Source organism: Crocodylus siamensis, chromosome 6 (genome assembly GCF_052110815.1).
Source record: "Crocodylus siamensis isolate JL-2025a chromosome 6, ASM5211081v1, whole genome shotgun sequence".
NCBI classification, from domain to species: Eukaryota; Metazoa; Chordata; order Crocodylia; family Crocodylidae; genus Crocodylus; species Crocodylus siamensis.
In genome coordinates this window covers 3554372-3578075 of record NC_143400.1, presented here as the reverse complement: position 1 = coordinate 3578075, position 23704 = coordinate 3554372, and the positions used below count along the sequence as shown (strand labels likewise).

The 23704-nt window shown below is 52.4% G+C and overlaps 1 protein-coding gene across 5 annotated transcripts; it reads left to right on the top strand.

Annotated features, from left to right (window-relative positions):
- The first annotated feature begins 292 nt into the window (after window positions 1–292).
- SYVN1 (synoviolin 1) lies at window positions 293–23016 on the top strand. Of its 5 annotated transcripts, none has more exons than XM_090054983.1 (17): window positions 293–433; window positions 4498–4624; window positions 4802–4955; window positions 6918–7010; window positions 7774–7926; window positions 8776–8824; window positions 9731–9834; window positions 11370–11496; window positions 12292–12391; window positions 12480–12545; window positions 13152–13268; window positions 13788–13948; window positions 14080–14238; window positions 14628–14750; window positions 14987–15173; window positions 16351–16508; window positions 18851–23016. In XM_090054983.1, exons 3-17 carry the CDS (start codon window positions 4824–4826, stop codon window positions 19003–19005), a joined length of 1884 nt encoding a protein of 627 aa, XP_089911109.1. In that variant the 5' UTR covers window positions 293–433; window positions 4498–4624; window positions 4802–4823; the 3' UTR covers window positions 19006–23016. The 5 variants fall into 5 exon arrangements, with proteins under 5 accessions (XP_089911109.1, XP_089911108.1, XP_089911110.1 ...); XM_090054982.1 differs by having other exon boundaries at window positions 304–433; window positions 4469–4624; XM_090054985.1 differs by lacking the exon at window positions 293–433 and adding an exon at window positions 1474–1565 and having other exon boundaries at window positions 4466–4624.
- Window positions 23017–23704: the final 688 nt, after the last annotated feature.

The window sequence follows — 23704 nt, the reverse complement described above, 5'->3', positions numbered from 1 at the left end:
TTTTTCTGATTGGAGGAGGCGGGCCAGGCGTAGCCAATGAGCGAGAGCCACGGGAACCTGCCGAACCTTCGGCGGGGGAGGGTGGGCGCTACCAAGTGGGTGCTCGGGCCGGACCATCCGGAGTAGGGTGGGGGGGAGTGGTTCGGCCACCGAACAGGGGGAAGGGGAGTTGGTGAAATCCGGGCTGTGCCACGCGCCGCTCTGAATGGAGGGGACAGAGCGGCGCTTGGGCCAGACCACTAGGCTGGACGAGGAGGGGGGAGGCCAAGTTCTTCTCACTCCCCTCCCGGCGGGGCGAATAGGGCGGCCAGGGACGGGCGCGGATGGTAGCATCCAAGCGGAAGTGAGGTGTCGCAGAGCCCCGGCACTTCCGGCGGGGGGGGAGCGGTGGGTGGTGGCGGCTGCAGGAGCGTTGGGGGCTCTCGGATCCGGGGTGAGTCCTGGCGGGCGGGGGGCACTGGGAGGGGGAGGGGCTGTGACATGGGGGAGGGGCTGGGGGGAATTGGGAAGGGGAGGGCTAGAAACGAGGGGATGAGAGGGGCAGGAGCTAGAAACTGGGAGCACTGGGAGGGGTGGGGACTGGGAGCACTGGGGGGAATTGGAAAGGGGAGGGCTGGGGACTGAGGGGACAGGAGCTAGGAACTGGGAGGGGCAGGGAGCTGTGACAAGGGAAGGGAAGGGGCAGTGGCGTCCTTGTACTACCAGGTTGGGTTACGGACAGTTTGCACAGGGCTGATCCTGCCTCAGGCAGGGGTTGGACTAGCTGTGACCTCCGGAGCTCCCTTCCAGCCCCATTGCTCTATGACCCGGGCCTGGGAGAGCCAGGGGCTATGAGGGGAGCTTGGCGAAAGGGCTGGATGATGGAGTTGCCTGGAACGATTGGGATGGGACTGATCCTGCCTCTGGCCCCTGCCTGGTTGGACTGGATGTGACCCGGAGCTCCCTTCCTGCCCCGGGTTCCATGATTCTGTGACGTGGGGGGGGGCTGTGCCATGGGGGAGGACCAGGAGGGGAAGGGGCTGTGACATGGGGGGATGGGCACTGGGAGCAAGAGGGCAGCTGTGCTGTGCAGTGTGCTTGGGGGAAATCAGGGGAAGTTGTAATGAAGAACAGGGTGAGTGTAGGGGACTGGTGCTGAGAGGGGTTGAAGTCTGGGGAAGGAGCATCAGGTCTCAGCTCCGGGGGTGGGATTTGGGGGGCCTGTAGACTTTTGCAGCCTGATGGAGCAAGAGCCTGGGGAAGCCAAGGCCTGGGGCCTGGGAAAGGGAGAGGGGAGATGGGGCTGAGTCCTGTGCTATAAAGAGGGTAGGCATGATGGGGGCATGTAATTGTGGGGCATCACGGGAGAAGAGAGTCTGCATTTAGCTGGCTGGCAGGGCCTGGGCTGCTCTGGGTGGGGAGAGGGGGGCTAAATAGCTGAGTTTGGGGGGGTCTTGTATTCTATCTTCCCCAAAACATGAGGTGGGGAGCAAATGTCCCAGGGTCTGTATGTGGAGCCATCTGGGCTCTGGGGAAAACTCCCTTAATGCATTCAAAAGAGGACATCCTTTCTGGAGCAGCTCTGGCAAGGATAGAAAAACTCCTGCCACCCTCCACTAGTGAATTTCTTTCTTTATCTCAGACTGGAATGAAGGACAGAGGAGGGCGGGGGCATCCTAAAGTGGAGGGAGGAAAGGTGCTGTATGCCTGTGGAGGGGGAAGAGGGCAGTTTCAACTGTCCTGTGTCTTCATTGCTTCTCCCCAGTGTGCAGTAAGGAAGCCACTGCTCTTTGCTGTAGCTTGCTAATAGCCAGACATTGGGGGGAGTTCCCATCTGCCCTGGGATCTACATGGTTTGAAAGGTCCTCCCTGACACAGCTCTCTTCCCCGTCCCCTGCGATCTGTAGATCAGACCCTATCCAGAGCAGGCATGATCCTCTGCTGCTCTGCAAAGTGTGGCTCCCTTCCATGAGGCGAGCCTTGGAGTCTGTCTGGCTGCATGGGTCTATGCTTCAGGGACGCAAGCCAGTTGGCTCAGGGCAGGGAAGAAACTCGGTTATTGGACTGGCCCGCCACTGATCCCTGAATGGGTCTGGTGTCAGCATTTCTCCCCTAAGCTCCTTGCAAGGAGGGGCGTGCTTCGGTTATTAAAGTCGCCTGCAGCTAATTGGGGCAGGCTGGGAAAGCAGGGTCAAAGCACTTTGGCAGCACTTCAGGCTCACCCTTTTTTTTTTGACTATGGAAAAATCCTAGGGCAGTTCTTTTGGTGCAGAGACCTGGGAGCACACCAGGGCAGGAGGCGTTGGGTGCTCTGTATTCCTAGTAGAAGTCTCTGGGTCTCTGGTGAGTCCTGTGTAGGTGTTTGCACGACTAACGTTGCAGGGGCCTCCCTGGAAAAGGTCTTTTGGCTCCCTGGCTTGAGAACCACTGGCTGAAACCAGAGACCTGCTGAAGGATGCCTTGTCTTCAAGAGCTGGTCTAACTTTAACTGAAGGATGCCTTCCTTGCTTTTGAGAACTGGTCTAACTTTATCCCAGCTGCAGGGGGTCCCATAAAAGGCTGCCTGCAGAAAGTCTCTGTGAGGTTTGTCCTTATAGCAGCTAATACAAGGCACAGTTACCTGAAAGTAAAATGTTGGAAGCAGAGATGTGGATAATAATAATAATAGTAGTCGTAATAATACAGCAGCAACACCACCAATTATTATTACATTGTTTTGTTATGATTATCATTATCACTATTATTATTTTAGAAATTATTAGTATTATAGTTATCATCATTATCATTACCATGATTGTGATTATTATTATCACTTACTGTTATCACCATTATTGCTATTGTCGTCATTCTAGTTATCGCTGTTATAGTTATCAGTCATTATCACAATTATCATTTTATCATTATCATAATTATTGCTATTAACATTATTATTATTGCCATTACTCTAGTTATTAGGATCATCATTGTGATTATCGTCATTATTGCTTTTATCGTTACCGTTGTTGTCAGGTGTTATTAGTGTTGTCATTGCTGTTGTCCTCATAAGGAGTTATTGATATGTTATTAGTGTTGAAGTCACAGGAACTGCAGTGCCAGCAAAGGTGGCAGTCGGGAGTTCCCAACACAAATCTTATTTTAAAGAACAACTGACCACAGGCTCGGTTTGGTAGCAAAGATTCAGCCAAGTTTATTATAGTTTACAGGCACGGCCCTAACACTTTTTGGCCTGACAGGTGCATCAGACCAGGAGTTAAGGCATTTATACCTGTGTCAAGGTAGTCGACATGACACCATGCCCATTTGCTCGCATGGCCATACTTATGTAAGGAGTTTCTGCATCAGTCAGGTTTGCTGGTGAAGTCTACTCTGGCCAGTGCTTTAGTGAAGCCTTTGTGTGCGCATTAAATTTATATTGATTGCTGTTCTAGTGAGGCCTACAATCGTCATCATTATTTCTATTATCAGTTATCATCATTATTGTGATTATAATCATCTTTATTGCTCTTATTACTACTATTATCATTATTGTTATTATTATTAGAATATTATATCATCTTATAAGAAAACTGGTTTATTTCAATAATAAATCTCCCAGTCCAATGTAAACAAAACCCATTGAGCTGCCTGGATTTGCAACGATGTAATATCAGTTAGACCAGAACCAGCTGTTATATAATCAAGATACTTAAAAAGCGAGTGAGTGAGAACAGAAAATAAGTCTTGTAAGACACTATACGGAAGCAGTGCTCATTTGAGAGCACTGAGGTGTTGGTGCATGTCCTCTGGGTAGAATGTCGCTTATCGGGGGTTGGTTTGTCGCTTATTTCTGGAGATGGTGGGATGTAAATCGAAATCCTAATACTTCTGGGGAAAAGGGACAATGGCATGATAATAAGTTTCTGCCCAGTTCTGGTCCCTACCTCTCCACAAGGATAGAGAAGAACTAGAGAATGTCCAAAGAAGGGCAACAAGGCTGATCAGTGGCTTCCCTAGGAGGAGAGACTAAAGAGGCTAATGAGAGGAAGGGAGGGAGGGAGTGTAGGACAGATATGTGGATAGAGATGACCTTCTCACTTCAGAAACACTTGTGGGGAGATATAAGAAGGGCTTACAAAATACTAAATAGAGAACAGAAAGTCGATCGTTTTTTATTATTGACTGCTTCTCACCAGACAAGAACTAGGGATCACCATGTGAAACTAGTAGGGAGTAGGTTTAAAACTAACACAAGGAAGTTCTTTCTCATCCAACGTGGAGTTAAAGCATGGAGCTCATTGCCACCAGATGTGGTGGAAGCTGAGAGTTTAGCCAAATTCACAAAGGAATTGGACATGTTTGGAGGAAAGGGGCACCGGTAGCTATTGAGCATGGGAGTTTGGGATGCAGCCTCTGAATCAGAACTTCCTAGTCCTTAAATGCTGGAGGCTGCAAGTGAGAGAGGAACAGGGGGAAAAAACTGTGGTCAGACCCAGTTCACTCTCCCTTTCAGCATCTGCTCTCTGCCACCATCTGACACAGGACACTCGGCAAGACGGACCGTCAAGCTGTTGGCTGCATCCCTGTCCCATCCCAGAGGTGGCCGAGGGATCACTGGGGGAATCCCTTGGGGCTTGGCTCCCTCTGGGAGCCTGCTGGCTGCTTTGCTGTGAGTTGGACTAGGCCTGCTGGGAATCAGAGGCATGGGGTGGAGGGGAAGTGGCACAACGGCTGGAGGATGCATCGGCCCCTTGCAATGCAAATTTGGTGACTCCTTTGTCTCTGCTCCGTACCACTTCTTGGTGTCCCCCCAGCCCCATATTTACAGCTGTCTTCTTTCCTGTAGGGCGCCGCGGGCGGCGGAGGCGATGTTCCGGACAGTGGTCATGATGGCTTCCAGCCTGGCCCTCACCACGGCTGTGGTGGCTCACGCTTATTACCTGAAGCACCAGTTCTATCCCACCGTCGTCTACCTGACCAAGTCCAGCCCCAGCATGGCAGTGAGTACCGGGGCCTGGCCCTACAGCCGAGGAGTGGGTGGAGAAGGGAATATAGTAGCTTCTGGCTACCTCTTTTTTGAGCATCGGTATCTGTGTCTGCTTGGACACAACCCTGCTCCACAGGACTGGGAAAAGGTCCCTCTTTGACCTCCCCCTGTTCAGCAACGGCTCGGCCCTCTGGCAGCAAATTCATTTGGCCTCTGCCTCCTTTATAGGATATAATGGCCCCATTTCATTACCCCCCCTTACTGCAGAGAGACCCAGGGTGTCGGGGTTTTCTCCTCTGATAGGAGGTCGCTTGCCCTGATAGAGGAGCGGGAGCGCAGACTCTCCCATCACCAGTCCACTCCTCCCCAGCACTGAGCTTGCATGAATCCTGTCAGCTCCTCCCAAATACAGTTAACACAGCTGAGCGGGCTGGACCTGCGGCGTGCCTGGCACTGAGGAGAGCCCAAATTTAATGGACAGAGGGTCCCCAAAGCCCCTAGGGCCGACTGAGGCAGGTGACAGGCTGGCTGCTGTTTAGTTGCTCTTTGGCATGAGCAGAGCAGAGGTAGCATGTTGAGGAGACATTGCGTTGGTGGCCGGCAAGGATTTGGAGTAGTTGATCAGGCCAGCCCAGCTCAGCACACCAAGTCCCCCTTGCAGGACTCAGCCATAGCCTAGGCAAAGTCCCCCTCACTCTCCAAACCAAAACAAATGGCTCCGTGGGCCAAATCCAGCCCACAAGCCATATGTAGCTGACTCTGCACTAGATCTTTAGCCCTGGAGGCTCCGAGAATCAGAGAAGGGTCAAAAGGGATCTCTAAAGTCATCCACCCCCTGCCTCCCCTCATCCCATCCAAATCATCCCAGACAAGTCCTTCTTTAACCTCTTCCTACACAGTCAGCCCTGTCACATGCCTGAACTGGCCCCAGGTAAAGCAGGGGGGCAAGAGTAGCCAGTGTCCTGCTGCTGTGAAGGTTGTTAAAATGCACTTGGGGGATCCCAGGCAAGTCTCTCTCTGACCCCAGTCTATACCAGTCTGACTGCAGGATGAAATTCCCCCTTGCCCCCAAATGTGGCTTATGTGTGTAACTGATATACTGTTGGGGAAACTGAGTCACCACAGCCACATAAGTGCATCCCCTCCAGAGATGGGTTACACACATGCTGCAGGTTCGGTGCTCCCAGCAGTAGGGAAGGCAGCCTGTGTTACCCTGCTCCTGGCCTCTGGCCCTGGGTTGGACTGGATTTTTTCTCCATAACCAGTCTCTGAGGCTAAAAGGCTGGTTACTGCAAGCCGTTGGGGGTTGACTTCTTGGAGAGGTCAGTCTCCACCCTAAGCTCCTGCTCTCCCATTCAAGCTGCTTGTTCTTCTTTGCAAATATAACTAGGTAGCTTTTTTGGGCCAGGGGCTTCACTTCTGCTTTCCATTCCCGGGGTGAGCGCGGGGACCGAAACAAATGCTTCCGTGCTGCAGCAGCCACTGCAACCGCTGCGACGGCTTGCGGGGGCGGGGGGAAGCGTTTGCGTCAGCCTCCCCACCACCACCCCGAGCCCACATCTGGCTTGCAAAGTGCTGGCTAAATCAGGAAAGCTGGCTGAAGCTGAATGTGCCTGGCCCTGAGCCAGCTAGAAGCCCTTGCATCTCTCAGATGCCTCCTCGCGACCTAAGGCTTTGACCAGAGAACCTTTGGCCTGTGCAGATCTCCTGGAAGGGTAAAGGAAGGTTGCAAGTTTCCTTGAAGGGTGGGGATCAGCCAGGAAAGAGTTCCTGGCAGTTCTGGGCACAGAGGAGTCAGCATGAGGTGGGAGTGGATGCAGAGGTGGGGGTCCCTCTTGTGCTGGAGGGCTCCTGGGGTCTTGCCTAGTCCCACCCAGCCTGCCTGGATCGCACCCCCCACCGCTGGTTCGTGTCATCCAGTCTGGGTCTTGCCTGCCTGACTGTGTTTTTCCTTTCTGCTTCCCCTTCCTTGAAGGTCCTCTATATCCAGGCATTCGTCCTGGTTTTCCTCCTGGGCAAATTCATGGGTAAGGTGTTTTTCGGACAGCTGCGAGCAGCGGAGATGGAGGTGAGTGGGGCGCCAGTGCCGGGTCTGAGGGCTGGGTCATATCCATCGGTAGCTGCTGCAGGATGCTGAAATCATACCTGTCTGTCAGTTGATCCCTGTGCTACAATCCTGTCTGCAGGGCACAAAGGGCATCCCTTGGCTTTAGGGCTTTGATCCCTGGCATTATGTGGGGAAACTGAGGCACAGAGCAGTCAAGTGAAGTACACAAGCTGCTCCGAGACGGAGACTAGGGCAGCGTGGGGGATAGAATCCAGGTGTCCGGAGCCCCATATATGCAGCAGGGAGTTGGAAACACTGGGGTCTGATCCCTCGCTTTCCCTTCGCTGTTATACCCCAAGGCTCTGGGCCTGTTTTAGCTTGTGCCTCAGTTTTCCTTTGGGCAACTCCCTCTACCCCCTGCAGTACAAAGTGCTACCGTATTTCCTTGTATGTACACGTTCCAGAATATGCGATGCACTTGTTTCTGAAAGGCAGTATGAAAGAAATTATCTTTCCTTGTGGTAACAGACTAGCAGCAGCAAGGGCATCTAGCCTGTGCATTGTTCTGTTCCCTGTGGATCTTGCAGATTTTACTTCAGGTTTTCCCTGGCAAGCAGCTGAATCCACTCTTACCGTATTTTTCACATAATATGCACATTCCAATTCCAAACAGCTGGTTTGGGGAGGGAAAGTGTGTTATGTATGAGAGAATATAGTAATACTGAGCTGTGGACAAGGGACAGATGAGTAGTCAGCCTTGATGACTCCTCTCCCGCCCCCTCAGCATCTCCTGGAGCGGTCATGGTACGCCGTCACAGAGACCTGCCTGGCCTTCACTGTCTTCAGAGATGACTTCAGCCCCCGCTTCGTGGCCCTCTTCACCCTCCTCCTCTTCCTCAAGTGCTTCCACTGGCTGGCTGAGGACCGGGTGGACTTTGTAAGTGCATGGCTCCCCAGGGCTGAGCCGTGTCCAGGGAGCCTGCTAGCTGTGGGGATGGGGCTCTTGGAGGTTTTCCTACAGCCCTCCAGGGTGCCGGAGATGCTTGCCATGGTGCTTTGAGGTCTCCGTGTCAGCCATGCATCTGAAATTTTTGCCTGTGGGTAGCAGGATTTTTTTGCTCTCATCTACTCTGGGAATTGTTCTCCTGGCCAAGCCACTTGGGTTGCTGGACACCTGACTCTGCTGGCCAATGCCCAGATGTGAATATTCAAGGAGTGGGTTTGGGAGGGGAGCTGAGGGATTTGGGACCCTTGATGGAGTAGAAACTGGGGAGGAACAACCAGATATTGGGCTGGTGGTGCTGGTGTGGAGGCTTATAGGGGAGAGAAGAGGGCTGGACTAGATGACCTTATGAGGTCCTTTCCAGCCTGACTTTCTTTGATCTCACGATGGTGACCTATTGAATCGCAGCCAAGCCGGGCTGGTAGGGCCTTCAGGGGTCATGCCATTCGTGTCTGATCCAGCCCAGCACTCATCCCAGCACCACGGCCTTTCTGAGCCACTCATCTCTAGCCTCACTTTCCCCTGTTTCCTGAGCCCCTTGTTCCTTGTCCTGCCCCTGGCAGCCACCAAAAAACTTCTCCCTCCATAGACACCACACCCCCCTGCAGGGGACGGAAAGACTGAGAGCACACATCCTTCCCCACCTGCTTTTCTCCAGACTTGCTCACCCCTGTGCTCTTGTGCGGCACAATCTGGGGTTCCTGGCTGTCTCAAAGGGGGTGAAATAGAGCCTGGGAGATGGCAGCATAGGTCTTATAACCTCTTGTTGATCCCTCTTTTCAGATGGAACGGAGCCCCAACATCTCCTGGCTCTTTCATTTCCGTATTGCATGTAAGTGTCTTCATTCTCTCCCCTTGCCTGGCCTGTGCATCCATAACTGTGGCATGGCTAGGCAGCGTTGGGGCTGGGGCCTGTCTCCAGTGGCAGAGGCTGGGAGCTGGTGGTGTGGGACAGGAAGAGCAGGTTTCAGTGGCACAAATGGAGGTATGTGTGTAGAAGGGATATCCGGAGCCAGGACAGCAAGACTCCATGGGTTGGGATGGAGGGCTCTCAGCAGAGCAGCAGTTACAGGTGTCCAGAGCCTGAGGCTAGAATAGCAGCTGGGCTGTGGAGCAGGACTGAAGGACGCTGGCAGTACAGGAAAGCCTAGGATGAGAATAAGCTCTGTTGGTCATGGTAAAATGGCATCAAGGGACTGCAAGGCTGAGGTAGCTGGCATGGGGCTGGAATCGGGACAGAAGGGCATCAGTAGAACTGGGGGGTTGATGTATATAGCTCAAGGCTGGAATAACAGAGGTGAGGTGTGTGCAGCAGATTCTGGCTGCTTTAGGGGAGAGTCTGGGAGTGGGCTACAGTCAGGAGGGGTTGTGGGTTCCGTTAAGGCTGTGATTTGCACCCCCCACAAGCTCTGTCAGATGCCTGCTGGCCTAGTTAATACTGAAAGCGAACTCAGGAGCAAGTGCTAGGTGGGGCTGAGACATGAAAGTCTCCCCCAGTCCCATTTGTCAGGGGGGTCCATGCTGGCTCTGCACACAGCACTGCAAGACTGGGGTAAGGGGTGTAAACCTCCCCCTTCCCCCTTGCCAGACAGTTGTACCCCCTTCCTCTCCAGCAGCTGCACAGGAAGGATAATTTGGGCAGCTGGTTTGCATATGCCAGGCCAAGCGTGCTGAGATGAAACCTGCTGCGGCTCAGCTCCAGGGTCTGATCTCTGTTTTCCCTTCCTCACCCCTGCAGCTCTCATGCTCTTGCTGGGCATTCTAGATTTTCTTTTCGTCAGCCATGCCTACCACAGCATCCTCACCCGGGGGGCCTCGGTGCAGCTGGTCTTTGGGTTCGAGGTAAGTGGACCACAAGGAGCCCCTGCCCAGAGCCATGTTAATGCCCATTGGGATCCATTTCCCTCCAAACAGTGGTTCTCAGCCTGTTCAGAGCTGCAACGCCTTTACTTTGAATGCAGTGGCCTCCCCTGTTGAGAACTGCTGTTAGTGTTTCCTCATCATACCCTGGTGCTTCTCAACTGGGTGTTGCCTCCAGGTAAAACTATGCCACGTGCTCCCCTACAGAGCTCTCTGGTGACCTAAAGCAGTAGAGCTCAACCTTTTGGCCCTGTGGGCCAGGTGGGTAGAGTAGGGTGTGGCCAGTCTGTAGGCTGGATCAAGCCCCATATGCCAGGATCTGACCCTGGCTGTATGTGTCCATCAGTCCTTCCTCCTCCCCCACCCCTTTCCACCCCAGTGTGCCAGGATTGGGCCGTGCAGCCTGGCTGGATCACATGGCACCCAGACTGGATCTGACCCATGGCTGTAGCCTAAGTTCAGATGCAACAAAAACTTTGCATGCATCTTATATTGTCCCAAGGACAGTATCTGCATCCAGGCATTCAGAAGTTTTTCTGGGGGATCTGAAGGTCTTAGCAGCTGAGCAGTCCCACAGGTTTAATCTTTTATGGGTGATTCGCACCCCTTTCTCCCCCTTGGGTTGCCTTGACAACAGCTGGTCCCTTGCCCCTCGTATCTTCCAGGACTTTCCACATCCTTTGCCCCTCTCAGGATGTTTGTCTGCTGGTTCTTGGCTTTCACAGGTCTCACTTTGCAGTGTAACTATAGGTGTGTCCCCCCCGCCCCCCCAATTGACTACAGAATTAAGTAAAGGGCCAGGAACTGCATCTGTTGCGTAACTTCAGAATTAGTTAAAAGGCCAGAGACTTTTGTGACTGTGCCATGGTTTGGCCAACATACTGTAGCCCTTCCTGGTTTGGTTCCTTCTGGAAGCATGGGGCAGTTTAACCTGGTCACTGCCACCTGCATCATGGTACACCTTGAGGGGGGTCTTGCAGTTCCCCCAGTTGAGAACCACCGTTTTAAAGGATGCTTCTACATCCTAGTCCCTTGGGCTTTCTCTCTCCAGATCTACCATATTTATTCGTTTACTGCGTGTCCCCCACTTAACACCCGCACCTTGTTCTCAGAAGGTGGAATAGAGAGATAAAGATCATTTTCATTTTAACCAAACTGGTCCGAATCAGTTTCCACATTGAATTTTCAGTCACTGATTTCTGAAGGGGGGAGAGTGGGATGTGAATCAGCACAGTGAATTCTGTTGCCTGCCACCTGGGCTCTCCAGGCCCTCTGCCTCGAGGTAGAGGTGAGTCTGTTTGCTCCCAGTATCTCTGAGGTTGGCTTCAGGCCCCCACTCCCTCCCTCTCAATAGCTTCTGCTCTTGAAGCATCTGGGAAGCTACAGAGAGACTCCTGCCCTCACTCCATGTCCCAGCTCCATGACTCAGCCCCTTCCCCAGAGGAAGAAGAGCTGGCCCCAACCCCCTCAGAGCCAGCTCACCCCTTGATGCCTCCTCTTTCCCTGTCCAACCACAGTATGCCATCCTCATGACCATGGTACTCACCATTTTCATCAAGTATGTCCTGCACTCGATCGACCTCCAGAGCGAGAACCCCTGGGACAACAAGGCAGTCTACATGCTGTACACAGAGCTCTTCACGGGTAACCTGCCTTCCCTTGGCCCCATGGGAGTTGGGAGAGCTGTTGGAGGAGGCCGGGTTGGTGCCTCAGTGTGGGGCTTCTTGGAAGGGGGCATTTCTGTGAGGTTGTTTGAGAGGCCTTGAAACAGCCCAGTGTGGAAGTGAGAGACTGAGCTGCAGTTCCCCGAATCCTATGTAGCTCCTGGGCTCTTCAAACGTATCTAATAACACTAAACGGTTGCTGTGAGCTGGGGCAGTGTGCACAGAGCAAGGCCTCTGGGACTCGCAGATCTCTGGGCTTCTCTGGCCCTCAATTTGCCCTGTGGTTAGAAGGATTAGAAGACTTGGTCACCCTGGATCTAACTTATCACCTAGGCTGCAAGCCAAAGGTTTTGCTTTGCCTCATTGAGATGGGCCCAAAGCAAACTGGGGTTTGGGCAGGTTCCTGGAAGCCATGGTGCTTTAGCTTGTGGGGGGTGACAATGAGTTAGAACCTAGTCTGGGTGGAAGAGAATGGGGAGCAAGTTGGAGCAGGACACCTGGGTTTCCTTGCCCACCTGTGGGAGAGGGGAACGTAACTCATTGTGGAGCTTCCTGAGTTCTGTGCTGTGGGGGAGAGACGTGTGTGGGGACAGTCCACCCTTGCTTATGTACCCCTAGTACATCCCTGTAGTCCTCTCTGGTGGATGTGGAGGACCAGGACTCTGATTACACAAGCCTGCCTCCCTGATCTGGCTATGGGGGCCGATAGGTGTTTGAGGGCCTGGTGAGCTCTGCTGGAGAAGGGCTTAGGGTTCAAATCTCCCCTCCTCACCAGGCTTCATCAAGGTGCTTCTCTACATGGCCTTCATGACCATCATGATCAAGGTGCACACCTTCCCTCTCTTCGCCATCCGGCCCATGTACCTGGCCATGAGGTGAGCAGAGCCGGCCAGCCTGGCGTGTGCTGTATTCCCCATCCCGGCGCCCGGGTGCGTGACTCAAGCTGCTCACTTGTCATTCCAGGCAGTTCAAGAAGGCCGTGACAGACGCCATCATGTCCCGCCGTGCCATCCGCAACATGAACACCCTGTGAGTATACAGGAGAGGGACAGACCATTCCCGTAGGCTGAAACTACCATACTTTCTCACATACAAGGTGCATCTTCCTCCCCCAAACACCAGCTGCTGGGAATTGTTGTGCACAGTATATATGAGAAATACAGTAAGATCAGGGGTGCTTGAAGGAGAGGGGGTAGAAGGTGGCCTGTTGTACTACAGGCTGCAGTCACCCAGTGAGAGCCAGCATTCCTCTCTCCAATGAGCTTATTGTAACAGCAGGTAGGGGGGCAGGGCAGTGGCAGGGTCAGGGGCTTGGCCCAGCTGGGGAAAGAACGTAGCAGTCCTGGCCATGGGACCACAGTGGCCCTGACTTCCCCCTTAAGCCTCAAGGCCTCGATACAGAGCAAGATGGTTTTGGCTTAAGATATACCAGCCAGCCTGTGGCTCAGCAGAAACCTGATTATCTCCTTTGGGTCTGCTCTGAAATGCCCCGGGCCAAGGAGACTCCATGGGGGTGGTGAGTCTTAGTGTCACAGCTCTCCCCACCTTCCCTTTGCTCAATATTCTCCCATCAGATTCCTCGGCCCCTTCTCTGCCTGAGATTCTATCCCCTCTATCTCTGCTTCCCCCCCACAGGTACCCCGATGCCACCCCGGAAGAGCTACAAGCCATGGACAACGTGTGTATCATCTGCCGGGAGGAGATGGTGACGGGTGCCAAGCGCTTGCCTTGCAATCACATCTTTCATACCAGGTGGGGAAAGCCTTGATGGCAGTTTCTGCCTCTGCCCAGAGTCTTAGATCCCCGGAGAAGCCTCAGAAGAGGAGGCAAGGGGTGGGATTTGATCACAGTCTTCAAATCCCCAAAGCACGATGACAGGATGAGGATGGGCTGTGGGGCAATGGTCTCAGGCTGCAGCAGGGGATACTGAGGTGGCAGATGAGGAGGAACATTTTGACTCTGAGGGGGGGTCAAGCTCTGGAACAGGCTGCCCAGAGACATCGTAGAGTCTCTGTCCCTGGAGATTTCCAAGAGCAGCTTGTAGACACTTGGTTGGGGATGGTCCTGCCTTGAGCGGGGGGCTGGATGTGACCTCACGAGGTCCTGTCCAGCCTGACTTACCTACGGTGCCATTCTTTGCGTCTGGGCTAGTGCAGATGGGGCCGATCCTGACTCTAGAAGGGGCTGGACTGGACAGGAGTCAGGCAGGTGGGTCTCCAGCCTCTGCCAGAGGCCCCAACATAGGCCCACAATATCTTCCACCCCCTGCAGCTGCCTGCGGTCATGGTTCCAGCGCCAGCAGACCTGCCCCACGTGCCGTATGGATGTCCTGCGTGCCTCGCTGCCTGCCCAATCCCAGCCTCCGCCTGAGCCTCCAGAGCCAGGACAGCAGCAGCAGCAGCACACGCCACTGGTGCCCCAGCCCCCCAACTGTGAGTGCTCTGCCTCAGTTGACCTCTCTAAGATGGGTATAAGTCTATTTTGTGCCACAGCTGAGGGGTAGGAGGGAAACGCAGCTGGGAACTCTGCTTCATTGCACCCCCTTCTCTGCTTGCCTCCACAGTCCCCCAGGGCGTCCTGCCCCCATTTCCTCCAGGGATGTTCCCCTTCTGGCCTCCTATGGCTCCATTCCCACCAGTCCCCGGCGTCCAGCCAGCCAACAACGCCGAGAACCCTGCAGCCGCCTCCAGCTCGCCCTCCACCTCTGGGGCTCAGGCAACAGGTCAGAATCCTCACCCTTCACATCACTGCCTACGCTATTACAGAGCAACTCACTCTAAATCCTGGGATAAAGTTACCCTGCAAAACTCCCTTTAGTAACCCCGGGGTAACTTACCATGGGTGTGCGTTTGCTGTCCTACTCAAGCTAAAAATAGCCAACCTGTTTCTCCTTTAATACTGGAATCTGACAGGCCTAAAAGCTCATTGTCATCCCAACCTGAGTACCTGTGAAGTATATGAATTAACACTTTCCCTTGGCTGTTGTGTCTGTGCGTCTGTTTCTGTCCATGTGTTGCCTGTGTGTGAAGAGACAGTTATCTCATCGGCCATGCACAGATCACATGGGCCCCTGACCACTTCACTAGGGCTCTGTCTTCTTTCTCTCTGCAGCCAGTACCTCACGCCCCAGCGGAGACTCGGCAGCAGGATCAGACGCTGCTGCCCCTGCAGGAACCATGCCAGGCTTCCCCTTCCCTCCCCCTTGGATAGGGATGCCATGGCCCCCTCTGTTTGGTAAGCTCCGAGGGGGGGTGTTGGGGTGGGGAAAGAGAAGGGCTCCTTGATTTCCCCCAACAGAGGGAGATTCCCCAAGGGGTACATTTATCAAGGCCCAAGATCCAGTGCCACCAGCTTGATACTTTTGGGCTGGAGCACAGGAAACAGCCTAGTGGTAGACAACAACCAGCAAAGATGCTCTCATCTTCCTGAAGGGAAGCCAAGAAACCCACCTCTCTCCCTCCTACAAACAGGTTTCCCTCCCATGCCAGTGCCACCTGCCGGGTTCGCAGGGCTCACGGATGAAGAGCTCCGGGCCATGGAGGGCCATGACCGGCAGAACCTGGAAGCCCGGCTGCAGTGCCTACAGAACATCCACACGCTCCTGGATGCGGCCATGCTCCAGATCAACCAGTATCTCACTGTCCTAGCAACCATTGGGTATGTCTCTGGGGCAGGGACTGTAATGAGGGTTTGCATCCGTGTTACTGGGAAGAGACTGAGGGGCAGAGCCCGAGTAACTTTTAGATTGGCTCTCAGGAAAAATGTCTCCCCTGTTTTAGAGCAGGGAAGCAGTGGAATAGACACCCAGGGGAGTTGTGGACTCCATCACTGGAGGTGTTCAAGAAGAGACTGGACAGCTATTGATTGGGGTGATCTAGGCATAGCAGTGTCTATCTTGTACTAAGGGGATTTTCTAGGCTTCTGGGCTTTGCTGGTTGCTCCCTTCCCCCTTTTTGATGATGCATGTGTCTGTTTTTAAGCCTGCCTCAAAGGCACTGGATGCTTGCTGCAGCCCAGGCTGGGGATGGGGACTCGGCTGTGCCAGTGCCCCTGCTGGGTTCAAAGCCAGAGGGTCCTGGCTACAGGGTCTTGCCTCTCTGCTAGGGCAGGCCAGCACTGCATTTGAGGTCAGGAAGGAATTCTATCCCCTGGTCGGATTGGTACAGACTTGCTGGGATGGCAGGGTTGCCTTCCTCTAGTGGGGGGTTGTGGCCTCCACCTGGGATCTTTTGAGTGTATATTGACAACATTTCACAAAAGCAGGATGTTGGCTGCTATGGTTCCCCTGTTTCCCCTGTGGCAGGTTTGGGTGTGATGTCTGTGTTGTGTCAGTGTTGATGGTAGTCTTATGTAGAGTTTAAATGATGGATTTGTATGGGGTGGTTTGGACAGGGCTGATCCTGCTTCAGGCAGGTTGTTGGAGTAGGTGTGACCTCTGCAGGTCCCTTCCAGCCCTGCTTCTCCATGGTTCTGTGAAGAGTGAGGACTCTTTCAGACTAGGACCTTCTGAGCTAGAAGGAGTGAAAAACCAGGGGAGGAAGGTGAGGAGAGGCATCTGGCATCAAGCTATGGACCTACCTCCCTGTTAGAGACCATAAGCATCTGATGAGAGACTCCTGTTAACGCTCTGAGTCTCTCAGGCAGCCTGATGGTGTGGGTCAGCCTTTGGTGAGGCCTACATTGATTGTGGTATTAGCAAAGCCCCTATGTGAGTTGCGCATGCGTTCATTAGTGTTTCTAGCGGTTACTATTCAGAGAGGCTTACACGGTGGGGCCCATAGGAAGTCGATGAGCTGCCCTTTGTCCTTACTTTGCAACCCTCTCCTTTGGACAGGTCACCCCGTCCTGCCCAGCCCCCCAGCACGTCCACCTCGACCCAGGTCCCCCACACTGATGAATCCACCACCTTGCCTTCTCCAGATAGCACTACACCTCCGGTGGCGTCTCCAGAGGGGGCCACATCTGGTGAACCGGACTCAACGGGTCAAACAGGTAGAGAAAAAAGAACCTATAATACATGGTGCTGCCTATCAGCCCCAGGGGCCTGAAAACACCCCTGCCAACTTCCTCCATAGCACTGGAGATTGCCAGGGGCTGTGTCAAGCAGCTTTCTCATGGTCAGCCTACGCAGTCACATGTTGTCTGTACGTCTAGGGTAGGCGGCATCAGTTGGGATGAACCACCCCATGCAGGTGCCTGCCACTGAATGAGACAGGCCAGAGGGCTTGTCCAGTTAGCGAGCAATTCTCAATTGGGGTCACACTCTTACCCAGAACCCTTGGATTGGGGAACCAGTAGGGGGAATCTCCCCTCCACTTGTGGTAGGGCAGCCATATAATTTTGAAGAAAATCCAGGATGGGTAAGGGGGACCACACGCACACACCCACCCACACCTGGCTGCAGCCCACCCCCTGCTTCCAGCTACTGCACTGGAGGAGCTGGGTGCTGGGTACATGCAGGTGGGGTGGTGCCACCAGTCTGGGATTTTTGCTTCCATTTTCACCCACGAGCTGAGGCAGCCTATGAAATCTGGGACTGTCCCAGCCAATCGGGGACATATGGTCACCCTAACTAATGCAGATAGCACATACTCTTATTCTAAGCAACGTATTAGTTACCTTGCAAGCTAGCATTGCTCCTTGTTCTGTTGATCAGACAATTCAGGGATATTCAAAGTCATAGTCCAGCAGTCCATTGACCCTTTGTTCTCAGACTGTGTTTATACCATTTGTTTCCTCCACATCCATTATTTTTCCTGCTACCCTTATTATTACTACTACTGCTGGCTACTTAAGCCCCTGCCACACATAACGTGTGTTACATAGTTCAGTGGTGCAATACATTTAGACCAGCCACACATGTAAAGTGATTATCACTAGGGACCTACTTAAATTGTGGTGAGAGTAAACAATTTTGGGGTTGATCACAGCATAAAGAGCAAATTCCATGGATATTGCCCAGATGTGCTTCACTGGCACTGCGCCTTGGCACTGATTGGTGGAGAGGCCCCAAGAGGTTGAGGGGGACAAGGGAGAGGCCACCATCTCGTCTGCTGCTCCACCAGGCAAAGTCTTCCTCAGTGCCCCCACGGGTGGGCTGCTACGCTGGGCTGCAGCAGCAGCGAGGACCACTGTCTCCCACTGGGAGTCAGCATTTTATTTTTCAGGTGTTGTATTTAAGCTGATTTCACAGGCAATCCTAGATTTCACAAATTGAGTAGACCCCTAATTATCTCACAGTTAACTGGCTTATTGTGCAGTGAACTTAGGTTGGCCACATACATGTGCAAGGCAATTATCACACCATAAAAATGACCGTCCAGCTGCAAAATGAGCCAGCCAGCTGCAAAGTCAGTGCCTGGAAATGTGGAATAACTTTGTAGCTGGTTCCTATCCAGTTTTAGGTGGAGCACATGGCAACGCCCTTCCAGGTTTTACACTGTAAACACTCCTACCTGCTTACCTTTCTTATCACATACCTGTTTTATCACCCATCCTCTGCTGTCCATTGACAGTGCTGATGCCTTGACAAAATTCCTAGCTGTTTGCTCAGCTGTAACCAGATAGTGACCTCCTCGCTAGCGTGGTTGCTATGCAACCCCTCGCAGGAGCGGACACTGATATTTTTATATTTACACCAGGATCCCTCCCTGTGCTGCGGTTGCCTCAGTTGAGGGAGCTGCACAACAGCAGCAATGGTAGATGTAGGCACACGTGATCAATGCAGAGATTTCTAGTGGGAATCCAGTGTCTGGACTTTCCTATCCGCCTGTGTCTTTCCAAGCTCTTTGCACCAAAAGAACTGTTCTAGGACAGGGGTATTCAGGCCTCAACCACCGGCCAAATCCAGCCTGTGGCCCTGTATTGTCAGGCCTACAGGACTTCTTGTGGGTCTGGAAGTAGAAGAACGTTGGCACTGCTCCTCCACTGCCAAGTTTGTGGACTCATGGGGAGCCCCAGGCCCTGTGCTCTTAATCTGCCTCCTGATCTCAGTACACAGGGCTGGGGAGTGATGGTACTGAGTCCCTGGGTCCAACTCTGGCCCATTAGGGGCAGCACCAGGTGCCAGAGCCCAATTCCAGCATGTGGGGGGGCTGGAGGGAGCAGTGCCAGGCCCCTGGGGACCAATCCTGGTGGGAAGGGGCAGAGCTAGGCCCTAGGACCTGAACCTGGCATGTGGGGTTCCATCTAGCCCATGGATCAACCTGGCTCTATGCACTGGCATCTTTTGAGGGGAAAACCTTGATTCTAAACAGGTTGCGAGCCATGCTTGTGGCCAAGAACTCTGCCCCCATCAGTTGCTGTCCCCCATTCCCTGACTGATTCCTTTGCAGATCTGTCTGGCCTGGGGGGTGCTGAAGGCTACACGCCGCCAGGTCCTGCCCTCGAGGAAGAGGAGGAGCTGTCTTCATCTGGGGAGCCCGACACGGCTGAGCTTCGCCGGCGCCGGCTTCAGAAACTGGAATCACCCCCTGCCCCCTCACACTGACACCCCTTGGAGCCCGTCTTGCCCAGTGACTGGTATTTTTGGCTCGTGACTTTGTTTTCTCTTCTCCGCCCTCCCTAATTTGTTTAAAAAGAAAAAAAAATTAAAAAAATAAGACGGACGCGCAACGTCGGGGCCACGGGGCCAGGGACCTCAATGGGCTAAGACTAACCCACCCCAGCCAGCAGAAGGAGGAGGCTGCAGCTATGATGCTATGGGTTTGGGGGGGTTGGAACGGACTCTGCCTTTCTGTTTCTAACTTAAAACCCCACCCTCGAATGCAAACCGCTCTGTAGCTGTTCTCTCGTCTGCAATTTCACACTTCCCATTCCAGAGCCTTCCTCCACACAGCTCCCTGCAAATTCCTTTGGGAATTCACGGTACACAGGGCTGCTGCGACAGGACCCTGGGGGTTTCTGCAGCATGCCACTTGTCTTCAGAGGGGGGCATCTCCACAGTCTGGCAAGCTGCTCGCAGTTGGGGTTTCTCCTCCGATGCAAGGTCTCTTCCTGCCTCGGCCCAGTTGTTTCTACCTCTCTGGTGCCACATCAGTGGGGTCTTGCTGGAAGAGGCCCGTGAGGAGCCGGCTTCTGCAGGGAAGGAAGTGTATATCCTTCCACATCTCCTGGTTGAGGGGAACCAGTCTCACCTTCACATGCAGAAAGGAGCTTTTGGGAGCTGGCAAAGCAAGGGTTGGGGAGTCAGAAATATGCATACCTTCTGAGAACACCCTTCCAGCGGGTGTTGCTCTGGGTGCCATTGGGTTAGGCTGGCTTGCAGTGAGATCAGCACAAGGTTTCATGCTCTTAATTGCTGTGATTCAGGAATCTGTTGGCACAGGGAGTGCAGGTCGGAGTAGACATGGGGCTGTGGGAAGCCAGGACTGAGTCGTGGCCTGGCTTGGACATCCCTTTGATGTCCTTTCCTTTCCCAGCTGCTGGCACTGTGGTGGGGATGGATGTTTCCCAGCAGAGGTGGGGTCCCTAGAATTCAGCTCTGGTTGTAAGTGGCTTTGATCACGCCTTTGCCAGCACCCAAAGAGTTTGACCAAGCAGCCTTGGTGATGCGATAGGGCTCTTTGTGAGGACGATAAACCATATAACCATCCACCCACCTCCAGTGTTTGACTGTCCGTATCCTGTTACAGAACCCTTGAGACCCAAGTGCTGGCAGGGAAACTGGTTCTAACACAGATAGTGATGCCCGTACTGGTTACTCTGGCGTTGGCAATATCCCCCTTCCCTTCCCTCCTACCTTCTGCTTCTCCTGTTCCCAGCATCTGAAAGCGTAGAGAGTTGGTAGGAGTCCTGAATCCTGGGGCAGGATAGGAAGAGAGGGTGCTGGGCATCATCTCTATTCCTGGATTCTCCAGGGTCAGTCATTTTGGATCCTTTCTTGTAGGGACACCCTATGGACTTGGGAGACAGAACCCCTTTTCCCCCCTCACCCTGAGCCTCACTGGGATCAGATGAGGCCCCACTTGGGGTTCTTCTCCCATAAGGACTTTTATTGCAGCCAGCTTTCTCTCTCCAGTGACCTCACAGCAGTGATCTCACAGCTGTCTTCTCCAGTTTGGTCCCCGGGGTTTCATGCAGCTCCTGACAGTAGGTCTGCTCCTGGGACATGAAACAGTTGCCTCTGTGTTCATTGGGTTTTGTTAGTAGTGATTGCTCCAAACATTAGGGTGGGCTTGGGACAAGTTCTGTCTTGCCGATGGACAGTATTAGCAATGGGGACACTTCTGAGGGCAACCACTTCTCCTGGAATAAGCCAGGAGGGACTTTCCGTGAGCCATTTCAGCCCAGCTCCCCCAGTCTGCTTCCCCGACAAGCAGACCAAGTAAGGGGCGTGTTAAGGATCTTTGACTTCTGGTAGGTTGTCAGCAGCTTTGATGTCTGTGTTGGAGGTAGGGGTTTTGCTCAATTTTGTCTAACCTGATTCTCTCACCAGATTTCCACAGACAAATCCATGCAACTCTAAAACTTCTCTGTACTGGCACTTTAACTGCAGCATTGGTTCTGGGCACTGAGTTACTTTCCAGTGGTAAACCATCCCTTTCCACTAGCCTTTGAAAACTGGATCGATGGATCACGAAGACTTGTTGGCTCATGTTAAGACCTTGATATAAAGCATGTTTCATCAGGAGGACCAATCTGCAGGCATTGAGGAGTTGGGTGACTAGCCTCAGCCAGTGGTGGACTTAGAAGCATCAATTTCATTGAATCCCCATGACCTTGGGCTCCTATGCTTGTTGCAGTTAGAAGCAAGAGGCACTCCATGTGAACATAATCATGGGTGCCAGAGACTTCCAAAAGACTCCGTTGGGAAGCTGTGAATGGGCTGGACAGAGCTTAATGTGGTATGGGGAAGCTGTAACAGGTTAGAACCAGTGCAGGATGCATCACTCAATTCTTTCCTCTTCAGCTATTTAAAAAAAAAAAAAAGGCTCCCCCACTCCTACCCCCTTTCCAGGAACGGTATAACTCTTCAGTGCCTCTCTTCAACCCAAGTGGTTTCTAATAGTACACATATCTCAGGGAAAACACATTCAGAGACAGTACTTAAGGGTGGGTGAAAATTTTGTAGCCCTTCTGGAGAAGGGCAAAAGTAGTTGACCTTTTTGAGCCTAGACCTTTCACGATGAGGCACGTGGAGGTTAGCACGGGCTTGATTCAGAATCGCATCATTTGAGGGCTTTGAGAAGAGGAAGACCATTGCCAAGGGATTGTGGGTTTGGGACTCGGGAGACAGCATCCTGTGACAGCTCTATGCTATGTATCACTTTGCAGACAGGCAGCCACTAAGCATGCATTGGGTGTTGTGATAAACTGCATTCTCTCCCTTCCATGAATCCAGCTCTTGCAAAAGGAAAGCTTTGCTTTTCAGGAAGAGCACAAAGGAGGGGGAAGGGGGATTAAAAAGCTTGAGCAGAATCTCTAGCAGAGTTGGCTTCCTGTCTAGGAACACGGGTTGGTGCTGTCCTCTTCTCCAGCTGTGGAACATCGAAGCATTACATGGGACTTTGGTAAAACAAAAACTCAGAGTAGCACCTGCTGGGGCAATACCTTGGCATTTCTCAGAATGATGGAACCAAAGAGTAGTGTCAAATCCTGTCTGTTGTTCGCTGAATGCTATGAACCTTTTTAAGGAGACGCCATGTTTGTGAGGGCTGGAGAAGCATATTGTTCTTGCAGCGGCCCACAGCTTGATATTGAAGAGCCCCCAAGCTTGTGTGTGTTCATGGAAACAAGCAGGGTCTCAGCGCTAGAACATGTCTCGCCTCTGAGGAGAGAGGACTTCTCTTCCCTCGCTTAAAGGGATGCTTAAGGTTGGTCAACCCATTCAACGTCTTCCTTGCCTGTCCTCTGATTTCCAAATCTGTCATGGTAAGAATCTTGACAAGCAAATCCCCCCTGCCCATGGAAGTTTTTTTGGCTTGTTACCAAAAAAGTAATGATTTTGATCTGAGCAACTCTGCAATAATACTTCTGCGTTCCTAGACAATGCTACTCATTCAGTGTTGGGCACGTGGAAGGAGAGCAAGCTTGATTTCATGCTTCCAGGGCTTAGTTAGAAGCATCTCAAAAGCAAAAATATACCACCTGTTGTTTTAAAGGAATCAATCTCTGGTTGAGTTGAAACATGAGAAGATTATATTTTTGGAAAAGAGCCCATGTTTTTTATGTTGCAATTTTGATAATGCAGCTGTTTAGCCAGGGATTGCTAACCTGTGCCACAGGTCCTGTGAGATTTGCCTCCTTTCCTGGAGTTTTATTAAAAGCTGGGGAAGAAAATGTGAGACTGCAGGAGTGGAAACGTTTCTGGCCTGTCACTATCTCACTGGCTTCCTTTAACTTCTTTTACTTTATCTTTGCGTGTTGCAGAGGTGGGGTGGGTTTTTTTGTTTGTTTTTGTTTTGGAGGAGGAGATGGTTCAGATAATTTAATTTGTAAATACTGTATAAATTTTTAATAGCTTAAATTGTATATACAGCAAAATAAAAATTGCATTAAAGATTGGGCTGTGCTGCTTTGAGGAATGGGGTGGGCTGGGGTTACACACTTTATTACAAGTGACTCCAAAATCTCTTCTCAACCTTTATCAACATACACAGATGTAAGCAGTTCTTTCTCATGACTGTGCTGTAGGCAGATATGAAGACAGTGAAGTCCTGACTTTCCCATGTGGTTCTGGCCCTGCTGTGTGGGTAGATGAGAATGTTTTCTGTCTCTTCCCTGTGCCTCTGCTTGGTTTGCACATCTGTGAAAGGAAGATTAGCATTACCTATCACTGGGGGCTTAACCTAAGGCTTAATGGTGTCATGTTGCAAACCCTTAGGCTCCTTTCTTCTCCAGGTCACAGGTGCTGCACCTAGTGACTTCAGGAAACTGAAATCTAGCTTCTTTTCCAAATGCCTGTAGTCATTGCGACTCCAGGTAGCAGCAGGAGAGCCTACCTGCCACTTTGCTTCACTTCCTAGTGATTCTCAACTGGGGCAGTGAGGCACCCTGGAGTACCTTGAGATCATTTCAGCGGTGCCAAGGGATGCCACACAATGTTAGCTGTGCAGATACAATTCACAGGGTGAACCTACAGATCCTGACCTCCTGGGATCTTTCGGAGTTCTTTGCAACAGAAGAATTGCTCTGTTATTTTTCTGTAGCCAAAAAGGGGGGAGCGGGGTGAGAACTAAGAGGTGGCA

Coding starts and splice junctions, on each gene's coding strand:
- SYVN1 (XM_090054985.1), top strand. CDS start 1,489: ATGTGGAGCCATCTGGGCTCTGGGGAAAACTCCCTTAATGCATTCAAA. Junction 7,011..7,773: donor TGCGAGCAGCGGAGATGGAG/GTGAGTGGGGCG, acceptor CCGCCCCCTCAG/CATCTCCTGGAGCGGTCATG. Junction 9,835..11,369: donor AGCTGGTCTTTGGGTTCGAG/GTAAGTGGACCA, acceptor GTCCAACCACAG/TATGCCATCCTCATGACCAT.